The sequence below is a fragment of the Rhinolophus hipposideros genome, assembly GCF_964194185.1.
Source record: "Rhinolophus hipposideros genome assembly, chromosome: 7".
Lineage (NCBI taxonomy): Eukaryota > Metazoa > Chordata > Mammalia > Chiroptera > Rhinolophidae > Rhinolophus > Rhinolophus hipposideros.
In genome coordinates this window covers 100,649,830-100,670,920 of record NC_138053.1, presented here as the reverse complement: position 1 = coordinate 100,670,920, position 21,091 = coordinate 100,649,830, and the positions used below count along the sequence as shown (strand labels likewise).

Here is a 21,091-nt window from a genome sequence, read left to right as displayed (position 1 = left end):
AATGACCCTCCCTTGGAGACGTCTTTGCTTCCTGGAAATAACTTTAGCAGCTGCAAAATCAGGGCCTGCTCACTGTATAAACATTAGGAAACAGACATGAGAACGGAGAACCTGCAGAGGGCCTCCCCTATGCAGACGCAGAAGGGAGTTGACCAGGAACACTGGGAAGGTGTTACAGCCACTCTTGCCCCCTCAGCGGTCGGCCCTTCCCACAACGCAGACCTGCCACACTGATTTTGGGGAATGGACGACACCTCCTCACCTGTGACCAACTGCGCTGTCAGAAGTAATGCCCTGTCACCTGCATGCAGTCCTGTACTGCACACACCTGACATCCTGGGGGCGTCCCCTCACTGCAGGGAGGGAGGGGGTGTGGGCGGGGCTGGCCGGGCAGGGACACACATGTGCACACATGCCTGCACTGACGGAAACGCTCTGGACTCACAGTGATGGTGGCGGCACAAACGCCATTGAGCTGCATATTTAAAATGAGTAACGGATCGTTTTATGTCATGTGCATTTTACCAACACAAGACTTCACAGAACACAAAGGCTTTGCGTCCGCTTCTTCCCATTCTGACGCTTCCTTCCCTGCAGACCTGGAGCTTTCTGAGGGGAAGGCTATGGGCCCGTGATTTGGGGCCTCTGCTGCCTGCACTGTCTGCCACCTGGGAGGTGGACACCACTCCCTTTGGGGAGGTCTGGGGCACTGGCACTGACGTGACTTGGGCCAGAGAGGGGCTAAGGCTCCTGGGAGGCGCCCCCACCTAGAATCTGCCCTCCATCCCATGTTCAGAGACCCCACCTGAGTCCTAGTAGAGGCAGAGCCCATCCCCCATCACAGGCTGGAGACCCAGCTTCTGCCTCCCCCAGCCTTGCTGAAATTGCGTGTCAATGCAGAGACGAGCAGCTGGGGTGAGGCTGCAGGGCAGTGGGGACACAGTGGCTCTGAGGCCAGCAGAGGGCCAGCTGCAGGGTTTGCGCTCCTCTGCTGAAGCCGTTAATAAATTCCTTTCCTGCTGCCACCAGCCACAGCTGCTGCCTGATGCTTCATCTGTGACGTGTTTCCTTTCACCAGACGTCTGTGGAGGACCCTGAGCTATTCCAGACAGGGCTTCAGCCAGCCCTTCTTGCCCAGGCAGGCAGAGGGCAGCAGGGCCCTGTCCAGTGGTGCTTGTGGGGCCAAGCACGTCACGACCCACTGCCTCCTGGTCACACATGTTCTCCCCTAGGACTGCCCACCCCAGGAAATAACGGACTCTCCAGTTTTCTGTTTTCACCACGAGGTAACAGAGCAGGAAGGTGTGTGGGGTGGGTGCAACCCCAGACATCACTGCGGGTTCCAAAATTGGACTGGATCGCACGAGACTGTGACCAGGAAGAATGGACACTGTAACCTCATGTGACAAAGGTTTTTTACTGAAAAGCCACTCAAAAGGGGACACCTAGCAGTGCTGTAAATAATTCTATGCATTTACAGTCTTTGTGCTTCTTCAGATCTGTACTTACAGTGTGCAAATATAAACAGGCATCCAGGAAACACATCAGAACAGCAAACGTGTAAGACTTGACCGTAACTGGTGGGGCAGCTTACCTCTAAGTCTCCCAGCTGGAAGTACCCCTTTCTCAGGCACGTGAACTAACCCTCAACTCCCAGCCTGTCCCGGGCCAGGACGGGGCACGGCCAGCTCCCCACAGGCTCCTGTGTGGCTCCCATGGTGCCTTGCCTCAGAAATGTGGGGATGTGGGGACCGGGGGGCAAAGAACATGCAGGACCCCCAACACATGTGGACAGGTGCTCCCTCGTCTGCTGCCCCAGGGCGCTCATGGAGGATGTGGGCAGCACAAGTACATCCACGCTGGCCACCAAGAAGGGCTGTACCGACACCATGAGGCTCAGACAGACCACACCAGCTTCAGAGGATCTGGTCACACACCCTTTATGTAGGATTTCCACGATTCAGGGTTCATGGCTGTCTACAGAAACACTGTACGCAGCCAACATGATACCAGAGACAATTCACCACCTCCCCGGCTGCTTCCTGCACGCCAGAGGGGACAACACAAAAGTCTGTCTCATGACAAGCACTCTGTATGTGCAAATGAAAACAGAAAATAAAAACAAACAATCCAAGGCTATTTACAAGGCTAGCTCTTTGTAGAGGCTGCAGGTTCTGGAGACTGAAGAAATTCGTACGGGTCGTGGGTCACCTCTGGCTGCTCACCAACACTGAGGCGAGAAGGGCTTCCTGTAAGCGTGGGAAAGACAGGCCATTTCAACAGGTCTGCACGTATGGCCCAGGCTCAGCGGTGCCGGGCCGAAGTCGCGTGTCTGCGTCTCTGCTGTCAGCACAGCCCAGGACTCAGCCAGAACAATGGCGCCCAGGGTACAGGCCACCCCCCATCTCTCCCAGGGTACAGGCCACCCCCCATCTCTCCCAGGATACGGGCCACCCCCATCTCTCCCAGGATACGGGCCACCCCCACCTCTCCCAGGGTACGGGCCACCCCATCGTCTCTCTGGGGAACCTACTTCGTGTGCCATTTATCCTAAGACTAACGGGACTGAAAACACTGGTCCTTATTCAGAGCTGCTGTCAAACCTCTAGATGCCCCTCCCCCTCAAACGTCAAAACCTATCCCCTGAACGAATCAGTCAATATTTGTATCTGGGAACTGAAACTGTAGCGTGGACACAACCCAGCAAATTCAAGGAGCGTTGGGGCCAATGTCTGGTCCCCTTTCTGGTGGGGTTGTGACATCCTGGCAGTGTCCTGAGCAGGCCAACCCAACCAGTCACTCATTAAACACGACATCCCCCCGCCAAGGAAGGCGATGTGCTCTCCCCAAATAAGGGTCCTGGAGGAACGCACTTGTTCAAACACAGCTTTAGGACTAAAAACAGGAACACTGGAAAGAAACATTTCCATAGTCTACCTCCATATGGCTGTCAGCGTCTGGGGCCTCTTTCTGCCCCCAACCAAGGGCCTCAGGACGCAGCCACCTGACTCTTCCTGACACGTGGACTGCCGGAATCTTCTGGCCAAGGTCACACCTTTCTAACACTAACTGAATTCCACTCCGACACGTCAGCTCAGTGCAGCCACGTGAGGGAGGCCTGTCCTGTGTCCTCACGAGCTCCGGCCCCCAGGGTCACCAGCCTGCCCTGACTGGCCTCATCCCAGCGCGGCGGGGGTGCCTGGGCCTTAGGCCCAGTGGGGCCGCCTTACCCAGGTGGTGCTGCTCCCTGTCCGAGGTGTTGGACAGGGAGCTGAGATTGGACGACGGCCGGGAGCCCCCGCGCTCTGCCTGTGCCTCGTGCAGGTCCTGCAAGAGCTTCGTTGTCTCATCCAAGTGCAGGTGGCCGTCCTCATGGTCCAGCTCCTTCTTCACTTTCCCTGCCAAACACAGGACGACGGAACATCGGCCCAGGTCACTGGGCAGCCCGGACAGCACTGCACGCCAGCACTTGCAGTGTGCGCCGTGACCTCTGCCGCCTCACTACGCACACTCAGGACGACCCCTCAGGTGACGCCAGAGGAGCACGAGCAGCTCACACGGCAGGGGGACACGGTGGGAGCGCACTGGAGGGAGAGGAGGACAACGGGAGGGGTGACGCGCCGACAGGGAGCCAGGTGCCAGCTCAGCGTGAGCCACTGCACGCAGGACTGCCCTCCTGTTGTAACAACCAGAAAGCAGGACGGTGAGAGCGGAGGCCTGGCGACACCGGGACCGGGCACAGGCCACAGCTGGGGGGGACCTGCGGGGCCGGGCAGTGAGCCGGTGAGGACGGGTTGCCTGGCTTACAAGTGAGAACCCGCCAAGCATGGTCCTGCATCCGCTGGGGAGGTCACCACCTGCGTCCCAGCGCGTGGAAGGGTGTGGCCTACACCAAATGCAGCTCTGCGCCCACCCTAAGAGTGTGTCAGAGTAAAGCGTGGACAGGTACCACAGCTCCAGGGTGCCCAACAGCCCGTCCGAGCAAGGCCCAGCACAGTTCAGAGGCATGCGGCCAAGTCTAACACCCAACAGCGTCACTGCAGAGCCGGGGTAAACCACCAGCAGGCAGGCCACAGAGCAGGAAAACACCACCCAGAGATGCAGACGGCGTGTTCAAACAGCGCCTGGGAACATGCTCCCCACGTTAGAGGGGGGACGGGGAGCGATGGCGCTGGGAAGGCGGAATGGCGCTGGGTGAACTCGGAAACCCCAGGAAGCTCCATGGCAGGACAGCCCTCGAGGACACAGCATGGGATGGCCCCCAACGCAGCCGAGACTCAACAACAAATGGGCAGAATCAGGGCACAGCCAAACTTCCCACGTTTGATCAAAGATAAACCCCTGGGACCAAGAAGCTGAATGGAAGCCAGGAAGAATAAACCTAAAGAAAAGCTAACCAGGCAACTTAGGACCAAACTCCCTGACACGCAGCCGGAGGAACAAAGTGTGGTGTGCACTTTGTTCAAAGCAGAGCGTCACCGGAGCAGCTCGAACCCCTCGCCTCTGAAGAGCAGGCTGCCCTTGGCCGGTGGCTGTGGATTTCGGGAGGGCTCACCGTGCCTCAGCCATCTGTGTGATCACAGGGTTTAAGCTGAACACCTGCTGTCCTTCTGGGGGCTCGGCACTGGCGGTGTGCCGAGCAGAGGGGCTACGCTGTCACACCGCTGCCGGGACACATGGGGAGGGGGCGGTGGAAGTGGCACCTGGTCTCCAGGTGCTCTCCATGTGCCTTTCCTTTGTGGAGTGTGCTCAGTGTCCTTTCGCTGTAATAAACCACAGCCATGAGGACAACCATATGCTGAGGTCCTAGGGAATCAGCAAACCTGGGGGTGGCCTTGGGGATCCCTGAATACTGGGAGAATAAAAAACCGACAGCAAGATGGCAGACATGAGTCCAGTCATACCAGTAACTACATTACACACAAACGGTCTAAAGACACTGCAACAGATGGCAAAGAGTGTCAGGATGGATAACAAAGCAAGACAATACTTCATCTTGCTCCTGACAGTCTGACTAAACCACCTCGGGGCTGTCCACACTGGCCTGTCACTGGGGGAGGGGGGGGGAGGCTGTTCTGTGCCTTTCAGGAGGTTTAGCATAATCTCCAGCCTCCACATGTGATGCTAGAAGCATGGGAGCCCGACTGTGACACCTACAGGTACCCCCAGACGTGGTCACAGGCCCCCGGGGAGCTGCTCCCAGGGAAAGCACAGGCACGTCAAAGGAGAAGAGGGGAGAAGCTACACACGAGCACCACCAGGACACTGGGGCCGGGACGGCGGCGTGGACTTCCAAACATCGAGTGCTGGGCAGGGTGTGGGGGCATTTCCCACCACGGGGTCGGCAGCCCCGGGGAGCATCCCGAAGGCACACGCGAGCACACGCGAGCACACGTGAGCACTGATGTGCTGACGCAGGCCACGGCCAGCAGCTGCACCGAGCAGCAGGATGGAAGGACCCAGCGATCTGAAAGCTGCAGCCGGAATCGGGAAGGAGACCCAGGAAGCCTGGCCCATAGCCATCTGTAGGGGGCCCCGAGGACAGGGGACAACCCCACCAGGCTGGGCCACCTTTCTGGGAGCCAGGATGGGCAGCATGTGACAGACCAGTGCCCCTGGGGACCGCCTCTCAGGCTGTGTGGAAACAAGGCACCAGGAGCTGAGCCTACCGACCCAACCACAGTGCGACGGGGTTGCTCCCAGCACAACTTACCCAGAGAGCTGAGCATGGAGATGTCCAGAGAGACGTCAGAATATGACTTCACTGACACAAAATCCAGCACGGAGCTGCCATCTCCTAGGGAGTCCCCAGCCTGCAGAGAACAGGAAACAGAAAAGGAAAGACACCTAAGTGGGCAGCGAGCACCACTGGGAGGACGGGCCTGCAGTCGTGTCCACTCCCAGGAGCGGGCGAGACCAAGCTGTGTCCAGTCCATGTCGTGGCCCAGGGACCAGTGGGGGAGAGCCCACGAGGAGCCATTACCGAGAACAACAATGCCAGACGGACAGACAAAGGCTGCTGGCTCTGGGGACCTGCAGGTGCTGAGGGAGCGTGGGGCAGACGGCATCAGGTAGGTACACAGCACCTGAAGAGCCCACAGCTATTTCTCAGGGACTTCACATAAGTCACGTGGCCAACTGCAAACCACAGCACTCTCTTTCCTCCTCGCGGGGAGCCTCCCAAGGCCACACGCTGCAGCCCCCCAGCGCTCCTGCCCTTGGGGTGCACCTGTGCTCCTCTGTGGAAGTGGCCGTGTCAATTCCGGCTCTGCACTGCACAGAAACAGCCCTGCCTTCTCCGAGACCCTCTCCCCCACCACACACTCATCTTCCATCCAATTTGCGACTCTCAGAATACTAGGATCTTAGGGTTGCTATATTTTAAGCAAACACTTCAGGGACCATCTAAGTACTCTAGGGCCCTCGAAATTCTGCCAAATCACATTTTCTCACAAGGGTGCCAAGTCCTAAGTCACTATAGACAATTAAATGTCAAAGGACAGTGCCCTCCCTCACTGGACACTCTGGAGTGACACTGTCTCTTCACCAAATAGTTAAGAAACAAAAGCTCCACATGACGGATACTGCGAGTCCGTGGGCCTGGCTTGTGCAGATGCCTTTCCACGCCCCCCACTCCACCCTCAGCCGTCTCCCGGAGCTTGGACAGGACCCACACCGGCTGCTCGGTGGGAAAAGGTGTCCACCTCCATCCAGCAACTCACAGGGTCCCAGTTACTGAAGGAAGCTAGGGCTGCTGCTCCCGAGGGGGGCACCAGGCCTATAACCCGGTGCCTGTTGGGTTGTCTTGGCCTCGGTGTGAACCCTCTGTGGTCAGGCTTTCTTGGCCTCGGTGACCTGTGAATTTTCTTCTATCCTTGGCTTTCGTAAAACCTACGTCTGTCTGTGCTAAGTGATCTCTCCCAAGAGGAAATATTACTGTAATGACTACGGCCATCAGCACATCAGGCTGAGCTCATGGTACAGAGCCCAGTGATGGGCCAGGCCCCACAACAACCCCACCACGACCATCCTGCCTCGTAACCAGAGACTGAGGCTTAGAGCTGTCAGTCACCCCACCCAGGGCCCTTGTTCCTCAGACTCAGGGGGACCATCGCACAGCGTCTTTCGGGGATGTTACAGGTTTACCTGATGATCCTACAGCACAAGGCCATCTGGAGCTCATAATGACCCTGAAGAAAACTAGTTTGCTCACAACTTATTCCACCAGTAAAAGGGCACTAGAAGCAGATTCCCAAGAGACCACCGCAGAGCAATGTCCCCCCCACACACACGTGTGCACGTGTCCCAAAGAGCATTCCCAAGCTGGTCCGCCCCAGGGCTCACTTATGGGGAACGAGTCTGGCATTGACCTTCCCATTGGCCACTTCTGCTCGCCAAGTGAGGAGATCTCCATTCTGAGACACCATTGAAAATGTTACCATTGAAGCTGGTGCCTTTGAGGACGTTAAAAAGTGAAGCCTAAGGCAGAAACGTCTGGGAGCCAAGTGGTGACAGAAGCATGTCACCAGACGCCATGAGGGGCACAAGCAGGATGGAATGAAATGGACAGAGGTGGGCGCCTCGTCATGTGGCAATGCCAGGAGGCCCCATGTGGACAGCAAAGCAGAGAATGGAGCTGAGACCCGGGACAAACATGGCCACAGCCTCCAGGGGTCAGGAGAGGGGTGAGGAGCGGGCGCTGTGTGACAACCGCACAAGGAGTGACAAGAGGCCCCTGCTGAAAGCTGTCCACAAGCAGGCCCTGGTGGCCGAGCAGGGGTGTGTGCCAGGCTCCCAGCTCAAGGTGGCCTGCTCGCGTGCCAGCTCTTTGAAGACGTGTGCAGGCTTGCACTCTATACCACAGGGTCTGCAGAACCGCGGCTGCCTCTCGTACCCAGCCGCACTGGCAGCCACATCTACCCTCGGAAGAGATGCCATGTCACCTTTGGTATGTCACTCAACAGGTGTCAACCACGGGAGGCTGGCTCCTGCCCAGGTAACACCTGCGGCCCAGGCGCATGCCCTGCCCAGCGTCCTGGCGTCTCTGCTCCAACACAGGGACTGTGTTCAAAGCCCACTGTCAACATGTGTACGCCAAGGGATTCCCACGGGACAGATGGGGGGAATCTTAGCGAACCACGGTTTCCTCAGGGACCATCTATGCTGGGCGCTGCTGAGGCCCCGAGGACCTAGTGCTGCCAAGCTCGTCCCACTCACGAGTGTGCAGCACACATGCGCCCAGCCGCCAGCACAGGGCACCTCAGGACCGGAAGGACCCACTGCAGACAACGCCCCCTGCACGCCCTGCAGGCCCCGGGGCAGGACCACCCCCACCCACCGCCCGGCACCTATGCATTCCTGAGTCTGGATTATAGGTATGTACGGGGGCTTTACACCCCTCACCCCAAGCCATTAAAATGGGGGGGAGGGGTGAGACTACCACTTAATTGTATTCATCAAAATGCAATTAGTCTCTAAATAAGACAATACACGGTGCTCTCTCAACCACCCCATTTCAAAGCCGGAGCAGGCCCGCCCTCTGTACCCTACTTACATGTCTGTGGGACTCACCTTCACTTCATCTGGGGGCTTCATCGGGATATTTCTCCTCTGCAAAGCAAAACAGGCGGGAAACCAGTTGTTCCAAAATGATTGTCTACAGAGGGACCATTCATCCACGTCACGGACACACGTGACGGCTTACTGACTGCTCCTGGGCTGTCCTCATCATGTTCCCACTCTGTTGTGAATCAGAGCCAGACCTCGACGCTTCTGTGTAGCCAGCAGGAGACTAACCCAGCTAACCCCACCCACAGATGACCAGTTCACCCAGCACCACCCATGATTCCCAGTGGGCTGAGTGCCCATGAGCACAGCAGGCAAGATGGAGGCGAAGGGGCGTGAGGACACCCACCCTTGTTTCTGCAGCATCAGATGGTGGAAAACAAAAAGGAAAACATCAGACGTTATACCTGAGTCTCAAGGGCAGCTCAGGAAAACACCGGGCCTGGGCCTGGTGGTTCAATGTAAGACACTCAATCCGCCTGATACCAGCTCAAGTCCTGATGGGGCAGATGCCCGAGGCCGCCACTACCCTCGGACTGGCAGAGCTATGGGGCCATGTACCCTGTTCATCGGCCAGCACAGCGCCTGGAAGAGGGCTCAAGCTTGACCACTACCGTGTGACCAGCCTGCATGCTGCCTGAGCCACTGTCCCGTGATGGGGCAGGAGCACCACCCTAAAAATACCCTGCTGCACACATACCCCGAACAGCCATTCCGTTTGCACACATTTGTATCTGCGACCTGGTGTTCAAATGTTTCTGAGATTCATTTGTGTTATGACTGTCACAAACTTTTAAACAGAAAAACAAGTACTGCCGTATTTTAACAAGTTTTCTCCCATCAGTTTCCTTTAACGCACACATCTGAGTGTACTGAATGCTCTGGCACATCTCTAAAACTATATGACTGTAACACAAGTTCACTGTCAGGTAATCAACTCGGAACCTAGAGAGGAAACCCAGGTGCCAGAACGTCACAGGCCTTCTGCTGTAAGCAGCAACACACGGCGTGCAGACGATGTTTCCAACACTGGGCCCGAAGGCAACACCACGAGGAAACTTTCACCCCATGGCACAAAGAGTGGCACCAAGAACCCAGCTGCCACGCCGAGGCAAGGAGATCACAGGCCGGGCCGTCTGGAGGAGAGCACACTGCTCAGGGCAGGAACTAGGCACGTATACGTGAAATGCTACCAAGCTAGTGCACAGGGCAGACCCATGCCAACTCCACGCAGACAGAACAGACCCCACAACGAAACCAAGTCCATCAGAAGAGACCCTCAAAGGGCTACTTCTTAGTATTTGAGCCAAACTGACCTTAGAACAAACGCTGCCTATAAGGATCGTAACAAAGCTTAAAAACAAGATCAGGTGATTCACAAGTAACAACTCTGCCAAAATGCACAGCGACAGTCTTTAGAGAGGAAGATAAAATCCAGGTCAGCCTTGTCCAATGGAAATATAATGTAAGCTCAGACATGTTAATTTTCTAGCAGCCACGTTAAAATTACCCTTAATGTGCAACTAGTCTTCACATATTTTACTGAACCCATTAAAAACACTTTCATTCTACCACGAAAGCCAAATAAAATAATTACTGAGATAGTTTTACTTTTTTTTTTTTTACCAGTCTCATCCAACCAGACAATGAAACAGCAAGTCATGGCCAATAACCCAGAGGAAAATCTGCCAACACAAACAGATCCAGAATAGCAGAAATGAGTTGGCTCACAAGGACTGGAAATGGGACGAACGTGTCCCAAGATGTAAAGAAAAACACGAACACAACGTGAGAGAATGGAAGATGTAAAAAAGAACAGAACTCCAGAGACGGAAACACCACATCTTCAATGAAAAATTCACTGGCTGGAACTAACAGTAGATTCAGACATGGTGTAAGAAAAGAATACTAAACTCGAAGTCAGGGCAACACAAACTACCCAACAAAGAGGAGGAAAAAAAAGACCTTATTAAAAAAAGAAAAAAAAGACTTCAGTAACATGTGGGATATATCAAGACATCTAACAAATGTGTCAAAGTCACAGAAAAGCTGAAAGGGGGTGCAGGCAAATAATAATTGAAGAAACAATGGCTGAAAATCTTCCAAATTTTTTGAAAACTGTAAACCAATAAGGCCAAGAAACTCAACAAATCAAAAGCAGAATAAACAAAGAAAAGTACCCTAAGACTCATCGAAAATAAATTGCTGAAAATCAGTTATAAAGAGTAAAATTTAAAAGCATCCAAAGCAAAAGTCCACAAACTTTCTCCCAAGGACAGCAAAGATTTGAGGTTTGAGGCCACAAATAGCTCCCAGCACAGTCTTTGTTTTCTCACAACCTTTAAAAAATGTAAAATACATTCTTAGCTCGTGAGCTAGTTTGTCAGACCATGATCTTGACCAAAAAAGACATATTACAAATGGAACACGAAGATAAAAGTGACTGCAGACATTTCAGAAACTGTGTAAGTCAGACATCTTTTAAAGCAGAGGGGAGAAAAAGCCAACCGATTAATTCCAGACCCAAGGAAAACGAATTTCAAAACTGAAGTTAAAGACTTTTCTCAAAGAAAAGCTGAGCAAATTCACTGCCAGCAAATCTACATTAGGAGAAATATTAAAGAAAATTCTTCAGGACACAGGAAAATGACAGCTGAAAAATGGAAGACATTTGGGTATACACAAAGTTATGAAGTGTGTCAGAAATGGGGAACATGAGATAAATAGGATTTTGTAATGTTCCTTTTAGAGACAACTACCAGTTGAAAGTAAAAATAAAAAATGGAAAATCCATGAGAGAGGAAGCGTTAGCAATGCTCTCAACACAGCACTGTCCCCCAGAACCCAGTCGTGTAGACGGGCTCTTTCCACAGGAGCGGTGCCACGTGCAGCCCACCTGCCTCAGCTGGAAGAGCATCCGCGAGTGGTCTCCACCTGTGATCTGGTCCAGGAGGTCGTCCACCATTCTCTTGCTGTAGCTCCCAGCATCCTTCACGAACTCCTGCAGGCTGGAAGGGGCCGTGGGAGGACATGCTGGATGAACAGTATGCTCCAGTGTCCCCGACTCTGCTGCCACGAAGGCCGACGGAGCAGCGCACAGGAGCCGGTGGCCCTGGCCCCACCCCACCTGCCCCACCTGGTCTTATGAAAGCTGCAAACCTCCCGCACAGGGTGGGTGTGGGCGTGGACCAACAGACTCAAAAGATTTTCAGTGTCCATGAGCCAAAAACGCGACAGAGATCTCAAGAACAAATCAATTTCAAAACAGTGAGGTGAAGAGCCGTGGATACACAGACATAAGGCAACTTACGCTAACTTCTGCAAAGAAGCGCATTCATGTCTATCTGTATTTGGTGCAAAAATACAAGTAGACTGAGAAGAGACGCACAGTGTAAACGGCCACCTACTGGGGAGGGGAGGGGTGTGGGAGCAAGGCTCTCCAAGAACACCTTTTAGTGTCACTTTGATTCTGGAGCCACTTGAATGCCTTTTTTAAAAACCAAAATAACGCTGACCAAAAAATGTAAAACGGTGGCAGAGAATGAAATGCCATGGTCCTAGCTTCAAAGCCGGGGGAAGGCTCAGAAGGGGGGCTCAGACTTCAAAGACCTTCACACGGAGCAAGGAGGTACCGGCCTGGTGGCGACAACACCAGCATCTACCAGGAGTGTTTAGAACAAAGCACAATGACTGTGAGAAGGGGCAGGCAGGCCAGCACACTCAGCGTGGCCTGAAAGTGGCCAGGACAGAGCGCCTGGAAAAGGTGGGTGGGGGTCCAGGAGCCCTGTCCACTTACAGTTCGTGTGCTGGAACCTTCGCTGTGTGGCACAATCCCTGTTTCAGGGGCAGGTACCTAGGGAAGGCTAGCCTGGTCCAGGTACACGGTGCCACCCGAACAAAAGGCGACTGCTATCCCTCAAGAGCTGTGAGCACACTGCCAGGGGAATGGGGACCAGCAGCAAGGAGTGAAGGGGGCAGTCACCAGCTTGTGACATCATCCTCTCCTGGAGGAAATTTCCTTCTCAGTTTTCTACTTTCACTTCTTTTTTTCATGAAAATCCAGGTTAGGCGTTCATTTACTGTATTAGGACTGATTTCTTGTTTATTTTTCAAATAAGTTGTTCCTTTTTTGAAACAATCCTTTTTTGAAATAAAACAAAGATCTAAAATGGAAAAATTCCACTGCTCAGAGGCCAGCAAAATTAAGTTAGTTTCCCCATAGAAAATTGCTAAAATTCTACAAGTGACCAATTTCTACTTTGCCACAGAAAACAAAAACACACACACAAAAACATCTGTATAGAAATGCAGTACGCCTATAACTTTAATATTATGATACATCTTAGCCCGTGTCCCCAAAATTCCTATATTGAAGCCCTAATGCCCACAGTCCCTCAGATGTGACTGCATTTGGAGATGAGGACTTTATTTTAAAGGGTGACTAAGTGACAATGACGCCTGTAGGATAGCCCCTAACTCCCTGATTGGCGTCTTTGTAGCAAGTGATTAGGGGACACGTACACACATACACACACGGACAGCAACGGGACAACACAGAGGCTTCAGAAGGAAGCAGCCCTGCTGACACCTGCATCCCGGACTTCTAGCCTCTAGGACTGGAGATAGACATCTGTTGCTCACGCCGTATGCCGTGCTTGTTACGCAGCCCGAGCTGATTCATACAGCTGCCGAGAACCACATCTCAACACAATGGTGAAACAAACTTACTAAACACACACGGGTAGTCACACACACATTTTTCACAACCATACCCTGGACCATGACCTCCTTAAAAGTGACTAAGTCACCTGAACACCAAGACCAGCCCTCAACGGACCAGTGCTTCACTGAAAACCACGTGGAACTTTCTGCTGCTGTTTGATCCTGCTGCCCGTGGCTGTCTCTCCCACTAGCCACGAACAGGCCCCAAGGTGCCCTGCAGGAAAGGGGCTCCGGGTGCAGAGCGAGCAAGAAGCCCGGCCGTGCAGCCATGCCTGGCTTACCTCAGCGCACACTGCACACCCGTCTCGTCTCCGTAGGCAGAATACAGCAGCTCCGCTTCATCTGATCCCAGGTCCCCAAATACCGAGTTGTTCTGCATTGAAAGTGCAGTGCTGGCACTTGAGAGAAAAGTGACTAAGAGGAGAAAGAAAGGGAAGCACCGGAAACCTCAGGTTATACTCCAACTGCACCGGGAAAAGACGCACGCACTCCGGCACTGTCCTTGTGGGCTGCTCACCCACACGCACCCCCTCAGCCACACCGTCTTCTCTAACGCAGTCTTACTCCTGAGTCCAGCTGAACTGGGAGAAGCTTTGGGGGCATAACGAGCAGAATGGTTTTGTCGCCGTCGCTGACCCCCATGGCCAAGGCTGCAGAGAACGGCTAAACGTCCTGGGAGGGAGGGAGCGCTATGGAGGGCTGCTGGTTCTGGCTCATGTTCCTCACCGCCCCTCCCCGACTTCTGGGAACCGCACCTATAAAGGTCAGCTCTTGCTGAGGGGACGTAAAGGGGGTTGGAAGGTGGCTGCCCTGAAGGAGACACATGCTGGCATCTCCGTGAATGCTGTCAGGGGCCTGGAGGGTGGCATCTGGGGTACGGAAGGGCAAGGAGCAGCCAGGCCTCTCTCTGCTGTGTGCCAGTAGCACCCCAGTGTGACAAAATGTTCTCTGGGAGTAAAGAGCTGCACACACTGACACATTCCAGAACCAGAAAGCCGACCATATAGAAATGCGGCCACCGCCCCTCCCCGGCTGGGCCAGCCGCTCTCACTGTGGAGACCTCCACCCACAGACCACGCCCTGTTGCAGGCATATCGCACCCCTCCCAACACATGAAACGTGTGTTTGTTGGAGAAAATGAAATTCCCACCACTAGACCATGACCTGGCTCCAAGGGTCCCAGCAGCCATCACTGTGGCAGGCGGCAGCCCATCCAGAGAATTCCATGAAGCATGGGGCTGAGACCCACCCACCAACAAAGAGCAGATGGCCAAGGAGGAGCTCGTCCTGTGTAATTTCATCGCCATCACTTTCAAATTGGAATCTGGATACAGTCCTGACAACAGGTGAGTCAGGACGACCGTGGAGGAGCCACCGGGGCCCACGCTCCCCGCGCTCGCCGCTCTCACCTTTGCTCCTTCTCTCATCTTTGAAGCCCAGCGTGGTGAAGCCGGGCAGCAGCTTGCTGCAGAGGGAGCTCAGGTCCACAGGGTGGGTCTCCTCCTCTACAAGGAGAGGGCACTGTGAGCGGACGATTCGCGAAGCCCCCGCCGGCCAGCACCGCCAGCTCTCTCCACCTCACAGCGTGTGGGAGTGGAGCCGGGGACCCCACAAACACCCACTAAAACCAAATCTACCAAAGCTAGCCAGCGTTCTCCAACCTTAACTGCACTCCAACTTTCACTGTGATTATTCCAAAGTCAAAAGCATGAAAATCATCAGCTCCCTGCCCGTGACATTGGCAACATAACATACCCACTGACCGCTCAGCATCTAAAATATGTTGCATGGGTCAGAGCAGCAGCAGGGGAACCCCCGCCTCTGCGTGCCCTGCAAAGGTACGTTTCCTGTGCAAGCTTGTTAACCACACACTGGTCATGTGACCTGAGCGGTGTTCAAGTCCACAATCAGAACCTCAGTCTGGCCATTCTTCTTAGTGGGCGATCAGCTCATGTATTCCCTTCCCGAGAACATTAAGAAATTGGTCAGAGTTTTACTCCATATCCATCAGAGAACGCCAAGTAAACCTGAATGTCAAGGGCTGGGTGGAAGAATGCTGCCAGGCAGGCCAGGCCCGTGGGGGCTGCCCATGTCCACCTGCGTGACACCAAGGGACAGTGTTTCATCTTCCACGTGTGTGCACGTTCAAATCCAGTGGGTTCTGCTTTTCTTCAAAGGGTAAGCCTTTGAAATCTTTTCCAAGGTGATGGAAAAGTGTAAAAATACGTCTTAAACACCATACAGGCTGGATGGACCCCGAGTTCACGCCTCCTTCAAGACCTTTCTTGAAGTAATTATCAAAGGGGAGCTTCTCATGAAACTCGTGTGGAGCTGACAGTTACCTTTCAGGCTTCAGGTGGAGCAGGGCTGGGCACCGGTTTCCGATGTGTGTGGTAAACCCCTCACTTTCACCAGGGCATCCAGCCCTAAGCCTGCAGCTTTGCGGGAGCGCAATCCCCATCCTGCTGGCTGTCCCGGGGACCCAGTCTGACCAGCGCCTCCACCCACACTGGACGACACCGCAGCCCGTGTACCACAAGTGTGGAGGAGAGGAGGCCGTGGAGGGCGGGAAACTAGACGAGGCTTCTCATCCCCACAGGTTACTGCCCGTGTCACACACACCAGGGAAAATGGTCATCACAAACAAGTCACAGGGTTTAAATCATCCAATAGGAGTAAGTAGAGGTTAGGAGAACAAAAGACTGAGGAGAAAACTGAGCCTGAGGGGCCACCCACCGTCGGCATCCGGCTCGGCTGTGTTGACCACGCTGTAGAGCAGGCCCCCGTCTGCGCTCTTCTTCAGGTAGCCCATCTGCAAGGAAGCGTGCCTGAGCTCACGCCCAGAGCGACGGCCCTGAGCACCCAGGAGGCTTCTACTGAAGCACCAACAAAAACGGCAGAGGCGCAGGGCCCAGCCGGGACAAACCCCGAAGGGCCGCCAAGGTTACGGGCTCTCCATGAACGAAGACCAGACGCCCTTGTCATGCCCTTCCTGGGGTCTAAGACCCAGGAAGTGTGCACACGAGTGCAGTGACAGGACTTCTGAGAAAGGCAACTCAGGACCCCTCCTAAAGGGAGCGCTGGGAACACAATACGTAGGAAACGCCTTTCCCAGTCATTAAGAAGCACCAAGACAAGTTATAAGACACTGCATCATGTCAACGACAGCCAGAGGCTCCATCTCTAAGGCATGTGGGAGCTATTTCCACTTAGAAACCAACCACCAATAAGAGCAACTCCTCCTCTACAGGTCCTGAGGGCTCCCCACCGGCCTGGGTGCTGGAGCTCGAAGTGGGGGTCAGATGCCTGAGTGGGAGCAGCCACCCGGGCGGGGAACCAGGGCCCAAGCAGGGTGAGTAGGGTATGGGGAGAGGGACGGGACACTGGCTACACTTGACCAAATAAGTGTACTGCGGGTAACATAAGCCAGGTTTCTCACTGTGGAATTACAAAACCGGAAAGGAGATCAGTGAGCAGGCCCGGGGACGTTGGGTGGCATCGGAAGTTCCAGTGTGAAAACACAGTTCTGGGAGAATGGAAACGCAGAAGACGTCCGTCGAGGCTCCCTCTAGGAGCTGTATGTGCACAGTGGCCTTCCTTGCTCTGTCCCTGAGGGCCACCCCCAGCGCCCAGAGTGTGGTTTTTGAACGCTATTCCCCACTGCAGAACCAGGGCTTCTTGGAGAAACAGCCGATACAGGGCTGAACGCAACAGGGGTGCAGACCAGCAGATCCCAGAGAAGCACAATGTGAGCCTTATAGGAAGCCTCAAGCCTTCCAACAGGCATGTTCAAAATTGGTAAAAAGGAATAGGCGAAATTAATCTTAATAGGGTTTATGTGACCCAATGTATCCACAAAGGTATTTCAAAATTTTTTACAGTCCGCTGCGCGTTTTGCAGACTCAGTGTAAAAAAGAATGTAAAGTTCTAATAAGTTTCATACAGACTACACATTATGAAGTAAGATTTTGGATACATGCGAATTCCATCCATGTCCTTGTCACATGACCACCAGGAGGCGTAAGCTGCCTCCGTGACCTGGCAGCTTCTATGGGAAGTGCTGGCCTAGGTCTGTGGCAGAGATATGCTCAAAGCACGTGGGGCCTCTTCCTGAGGACCAGCGTCCCACTGGCAGGCCGGCCGCCCGGGCTCCGCTGGCCACCCCTGGGCCGGCCCCGGGAGCGACTGACTGCAGGGCACACCGAGCCGGGAGCACAGGCAGGCCGAGCTGCAGCAGAAAAGCCCGCCGGGCTCATCTGTAACTCTCAGGCTCAGCCCGATCTGAGCATCAGCCCAGAGGACCCCTCCTGACACCCCCACCCCCCGAGACAAGGTCAGCGAGGACACAGAGCCGACCCCGACTGGAGCCTGCAGTGACAAACGCACCCCCAGGACAGCAACGCAGCTCTGGCTAGACACACAGACCCCCTGACGGTCGGCAACTCTTGATTCTGACGCTGTGCTGCTGTCCTGCCAGACGACACACCCGCCCCGCTGGCAGCGCTACCTTGCCACCTGGGAGGACTCGGCTGATCCTGTCCCGAGCCTCGTCGGCCGCGTGCTCCACCAAGGCCAGCACGTGCTCCTCTGCTGTGCTGTCAGTCAGGCTGCAAGCGTTTCCTTCTGGCTCAAACATGCAGCTACAAGGCAGGAAGACCACACGAGTCACCGGGGCACATGGCGCACTCCACGCCAGCCTCCCTGTGCTCAGCGCCTAACGGCAGCCCCGAAGCCACACAGGGGACCAGCAGGAGTGGCCCAAAGTGCACGTCTAACCACAGAAAAGATGCTTTCAGGGAGAGGAAGCCAAGCACTTTCCACATTGCTCACGTCTCGACTACATGTTTCAGTGGCTTTAAGGAAAACAGAAGAAACATGGCATGACAGGAGCCTGGCTGGTTAAAGCATCATTCAAGGCGCCATTAGAAAAACGTGACAGAAATCCCACAGAGGCTGAGGCGCGGGTGGTGAGCGGGCTGGAGAGCAGCCCCATGCGAGGCCACGGGGGCCCCGAGACTTCAGCAGGCCAGCCTCACGCTCTGCGCAAAGGAGTTCTTAACTTCAACAGCTGAGAGGGACTACAGGCAGTGCCCAAGGGAGGCTGCCTGTGCTGTGGAAGGTTCTGGAAGTAGGTGGAGGGAACCCCTCCTAGCAGCCGGGGAGCCAGCCTGGCCTGGGGGTCCTGAGCCCTCCGCAGTGCTTAGCTGCAGGAGCAGGGAACTCAGAGCGTGTCATGAGAAACGCATGTTGCCACGCGTGGTGCTTGCTCAACACTGCACAGCTGTGACACGTGAGCCCAGCTCACCAGCACGTGTCCTGCATGTGAGAAGGCCTCTTAGGAATGAAGGGCCAAGTACTCACAACGGCACGTGTGGGAAGAGGAGTGACAGTGATTGAAGGCATGCCGTGCACTGGAGACAGAGCCTGCGCGCACGTGGCGTGGTTGTGCCAGCCTTGCTGCCTCTAGTGTCCGTCAGAGTGACAGCGTGTCTCCTCTAGGACAAGTCACTGTACTGGCTGGAGAATGGTGTGCCTGCACGTGGACAGTGTGGCTCTCACACAAACCACTCCCTGCAGATCTGCCCACAGGTCCGACGGCCTTCTGATACCTCCCAGGGGTCACGGTGATATTCGTTACCCACACACTATGGTCACCTCCCTCTCAAGGTGGGCAGGGAAGGACAGTCGCGTACCTCTGTCCCTAAACTGCTGAGGAGCCATGCCCCTCCCGCCAGGAGGCATGAGCAGCCCTTCCGTCCCTAAGCGACACTGAGCACCTGGCGCGGTCCCCAAGGCGGGGGTGCGAGTCCACAGGCCGGCGCCCTGCCCTTTACCTGATGACTTCTCTACTCGGCCTTTTGGATTTCTTGGCAGTTTCTACGTGTACAGGTGCCACTTCGGGAGCGGGCTCCTCCACGGCTGTGTGCTCACTGCCCAGGAGAGCTGCCTGCTGAGAAAAATCCATGTTCTGCATGAACGACACGCTGCGCTTCAGAGCTAACAGCCGCTCCTAGAAGCAGAAAGCACAGAGCGGCAAGGACTTTACCTCTCCCTCACGTCAAGGTGCCATGATGATGGATGCATGGGGTGGCCACAGCCTCACCTGGCCTGACCGCTAACCTGCCATGTGGTGCAGCGGGACGTGGCCACGGGGTCAACATGGAGAGTGCGGCCAACTGGCTGGCGAGTGCTCGGAGCTGGCAGAGGGGAGCAAGCCAGAGGTCTGGGCCGCACCTCACCTACGGGCTCATCGGGCTCAAGGCGCGGGTCCTAGACATGGGACACATGCAACCTGGCTCATGGGACAGACCTGGGAAGCCACTCAGGATGGCAGAACGGCCCGGCTGGGCTCAGTGAGGCAGCCACGCAAAACAAACCCAAAAGGCTGGCTGCAATCCAGTGAGACAGACACCCGGCTTGAGGCCAACAGATCCGGGACTTTCCACCAATTCTAAAGGAGACGTCACAGCTAGGTCAGGAGCGGGAGCAGGAAGAGGGTGGTTGGAGGAGAGGGACATGGAGAGGCGGCCTGGGCATCTACCCTAGAGCAGAGGGGTCCCCACCGTGGCCAGTGGCGGATGGATGGAAGCATGTCATTCACTGGGAGGGAGTTTCTGTTTAGGCATAAACCACGCAGAGGAGAACTCTCGTTTCTGTGGCTGCTCGCTCTCAGTGGGTCTCTTACTTTGCTCATCATCTTAAAGCCTGCGTGAAGAATCTTCTTAGCTAATTTGTAGTACACGGTGTCTGGTCTGTTGTATGTCATTGCGTTATCACACATCAGTTTGAAATCTGCCTGAAAAAAGAAAAAAAACCCATCAGCTTTGAACCATCATGCAGACAACAGAGAGGCCAAAAGGAAGAGCCTGAAATTGAGTGGGAAACAATGAAATTTGGCTTTGGTTAAAAAGGTAACTTTAAAACTCAGAGACATTTTCCTAATTGTTCATTGGTCTTAAGTCTCGTGAAACCAAGTCTAACTTCCTGGTGAGCACCACACGGACGCTTCACGAGAGGAAGAGAATGGCTTCCTGTGCTTCCTCGCGTCTCCGCCCTTGCCCCTCTCTTCTGGAGGAGCTGGGACACAAATAAGATCGAAGGCTGACAGTGGGTTACGGAAAAGTCCAGGGATGAACTGAGAGGTGGGCAGTCATGTCCTCTGTCTCTGCACTTTTCCACAGGACTTAAAATTTTGTCTAAGACAGTTATTCTAGCGCTAGAAGAAAAACACATCCCCCTAAAATAAAGTCTTACTGAATAACAATCTACATTAAAATTATTTGAAACACCGATATTTCAACATCCTAAGCAAATCATTTAGCAAACACTTGCCACAGGTGAATCAGATGTCAGTATGGATGATGACCACTAAAGCCACACACTGATGTAGCATGTGCCATCTGGGGACCTTACAGGTCAAGGTGCCAGTGTCCCCAGGCCTGGGACAGAGGCCGTGAAGCCCCCAGGGACCATCACAGGTCCCGACTGTGTCGGGTTTAGAAAACTCTCTTCAGGACAAGAGACGGGGTGTACACTGCTCACACCTGGGCTTTGTCACCAGCGAGAGACCAGATCAGGGCTGAGTTCAGAAAGGCAGAGGACTTCAGGTATGGTTACTGTTACCTCCTGCCCTCTGGGACACCCCCACCCCGTAGAAATCTTCCTTTTCTCCTCCTCTCCTTTTAGCCAGGCACGATGTTTCCATAGGTCAGCAAATGCTCTCCATTATGTTTCTGGTAAATATGGAAAAGCCAACCTTTCCTAAAGCTAATAGGCCTAAGAAAGAAACCTAATCCTTTTTCTA

At 54.5% G+C, this 21,091-nt stretch overlaps 1 protein-coding gene across 3 annotated transcripts in view; it reads right to left on the bottom strand.

Annotated features, from left to right (window-relative positions):
• Positions 1–1,924: 1,924 nt before the first annotated feature.
• Positions 1,925–21,091, bottom strand: part of BRD9 (bromodomain containing 9) — a 25,098-nt gene continuing 5,931 nt past the window's right edge. Inside the window, exons 6-16 of one of the 3 annotated variants that reach the window (XM_081054341.1) lie at positions 19,973–20,083; positions 19,122–19,297; positions 17,795–17,927; positions 16,024–16,099; positions 14,697–14,792; positions 13,569–13,701; positions 11,462–11,573; positions 8,572–8,610; positions 5,714–5,813; positions 3,231–3,398; positions 1,925–2,249 (exon numbers count right to left, since the gene is read on the bottom strand). In XM_081054341.1, coding sequence (XP_080910467.1) covers positions 2,149–2,249; positions 3,231–3,398; positions 5,714–5,813; positions 8,572–8,610; positions 11,462–11,573; positions 13,569–13,701; positions 14,697–14,792; positions 16,024–16,099; positions 17,795–17,927; positions 19,122–19,297; positions 19,973–20,083 — 1,245 coding nt within the window. In that variant the 3' untranslated portion in view covers positions 1,925–2,148. The remainder of the gene's footprint in view (positions 2,250–3,230; positions 3,399–5,713; positions 5,814–8,571; positions 8,611–11,461; positions 11,574–13,568; positions 13,702–14,696; positions 14,793–16,023; positions 16,100–17,794; positions 17,928–19,121; positions 19,298–19,972; positions 20,084–21,091) is intronic. The other 2 variants (XM_081054342.1, XM_081054343.1) reach the window with 2 other exon arrangements.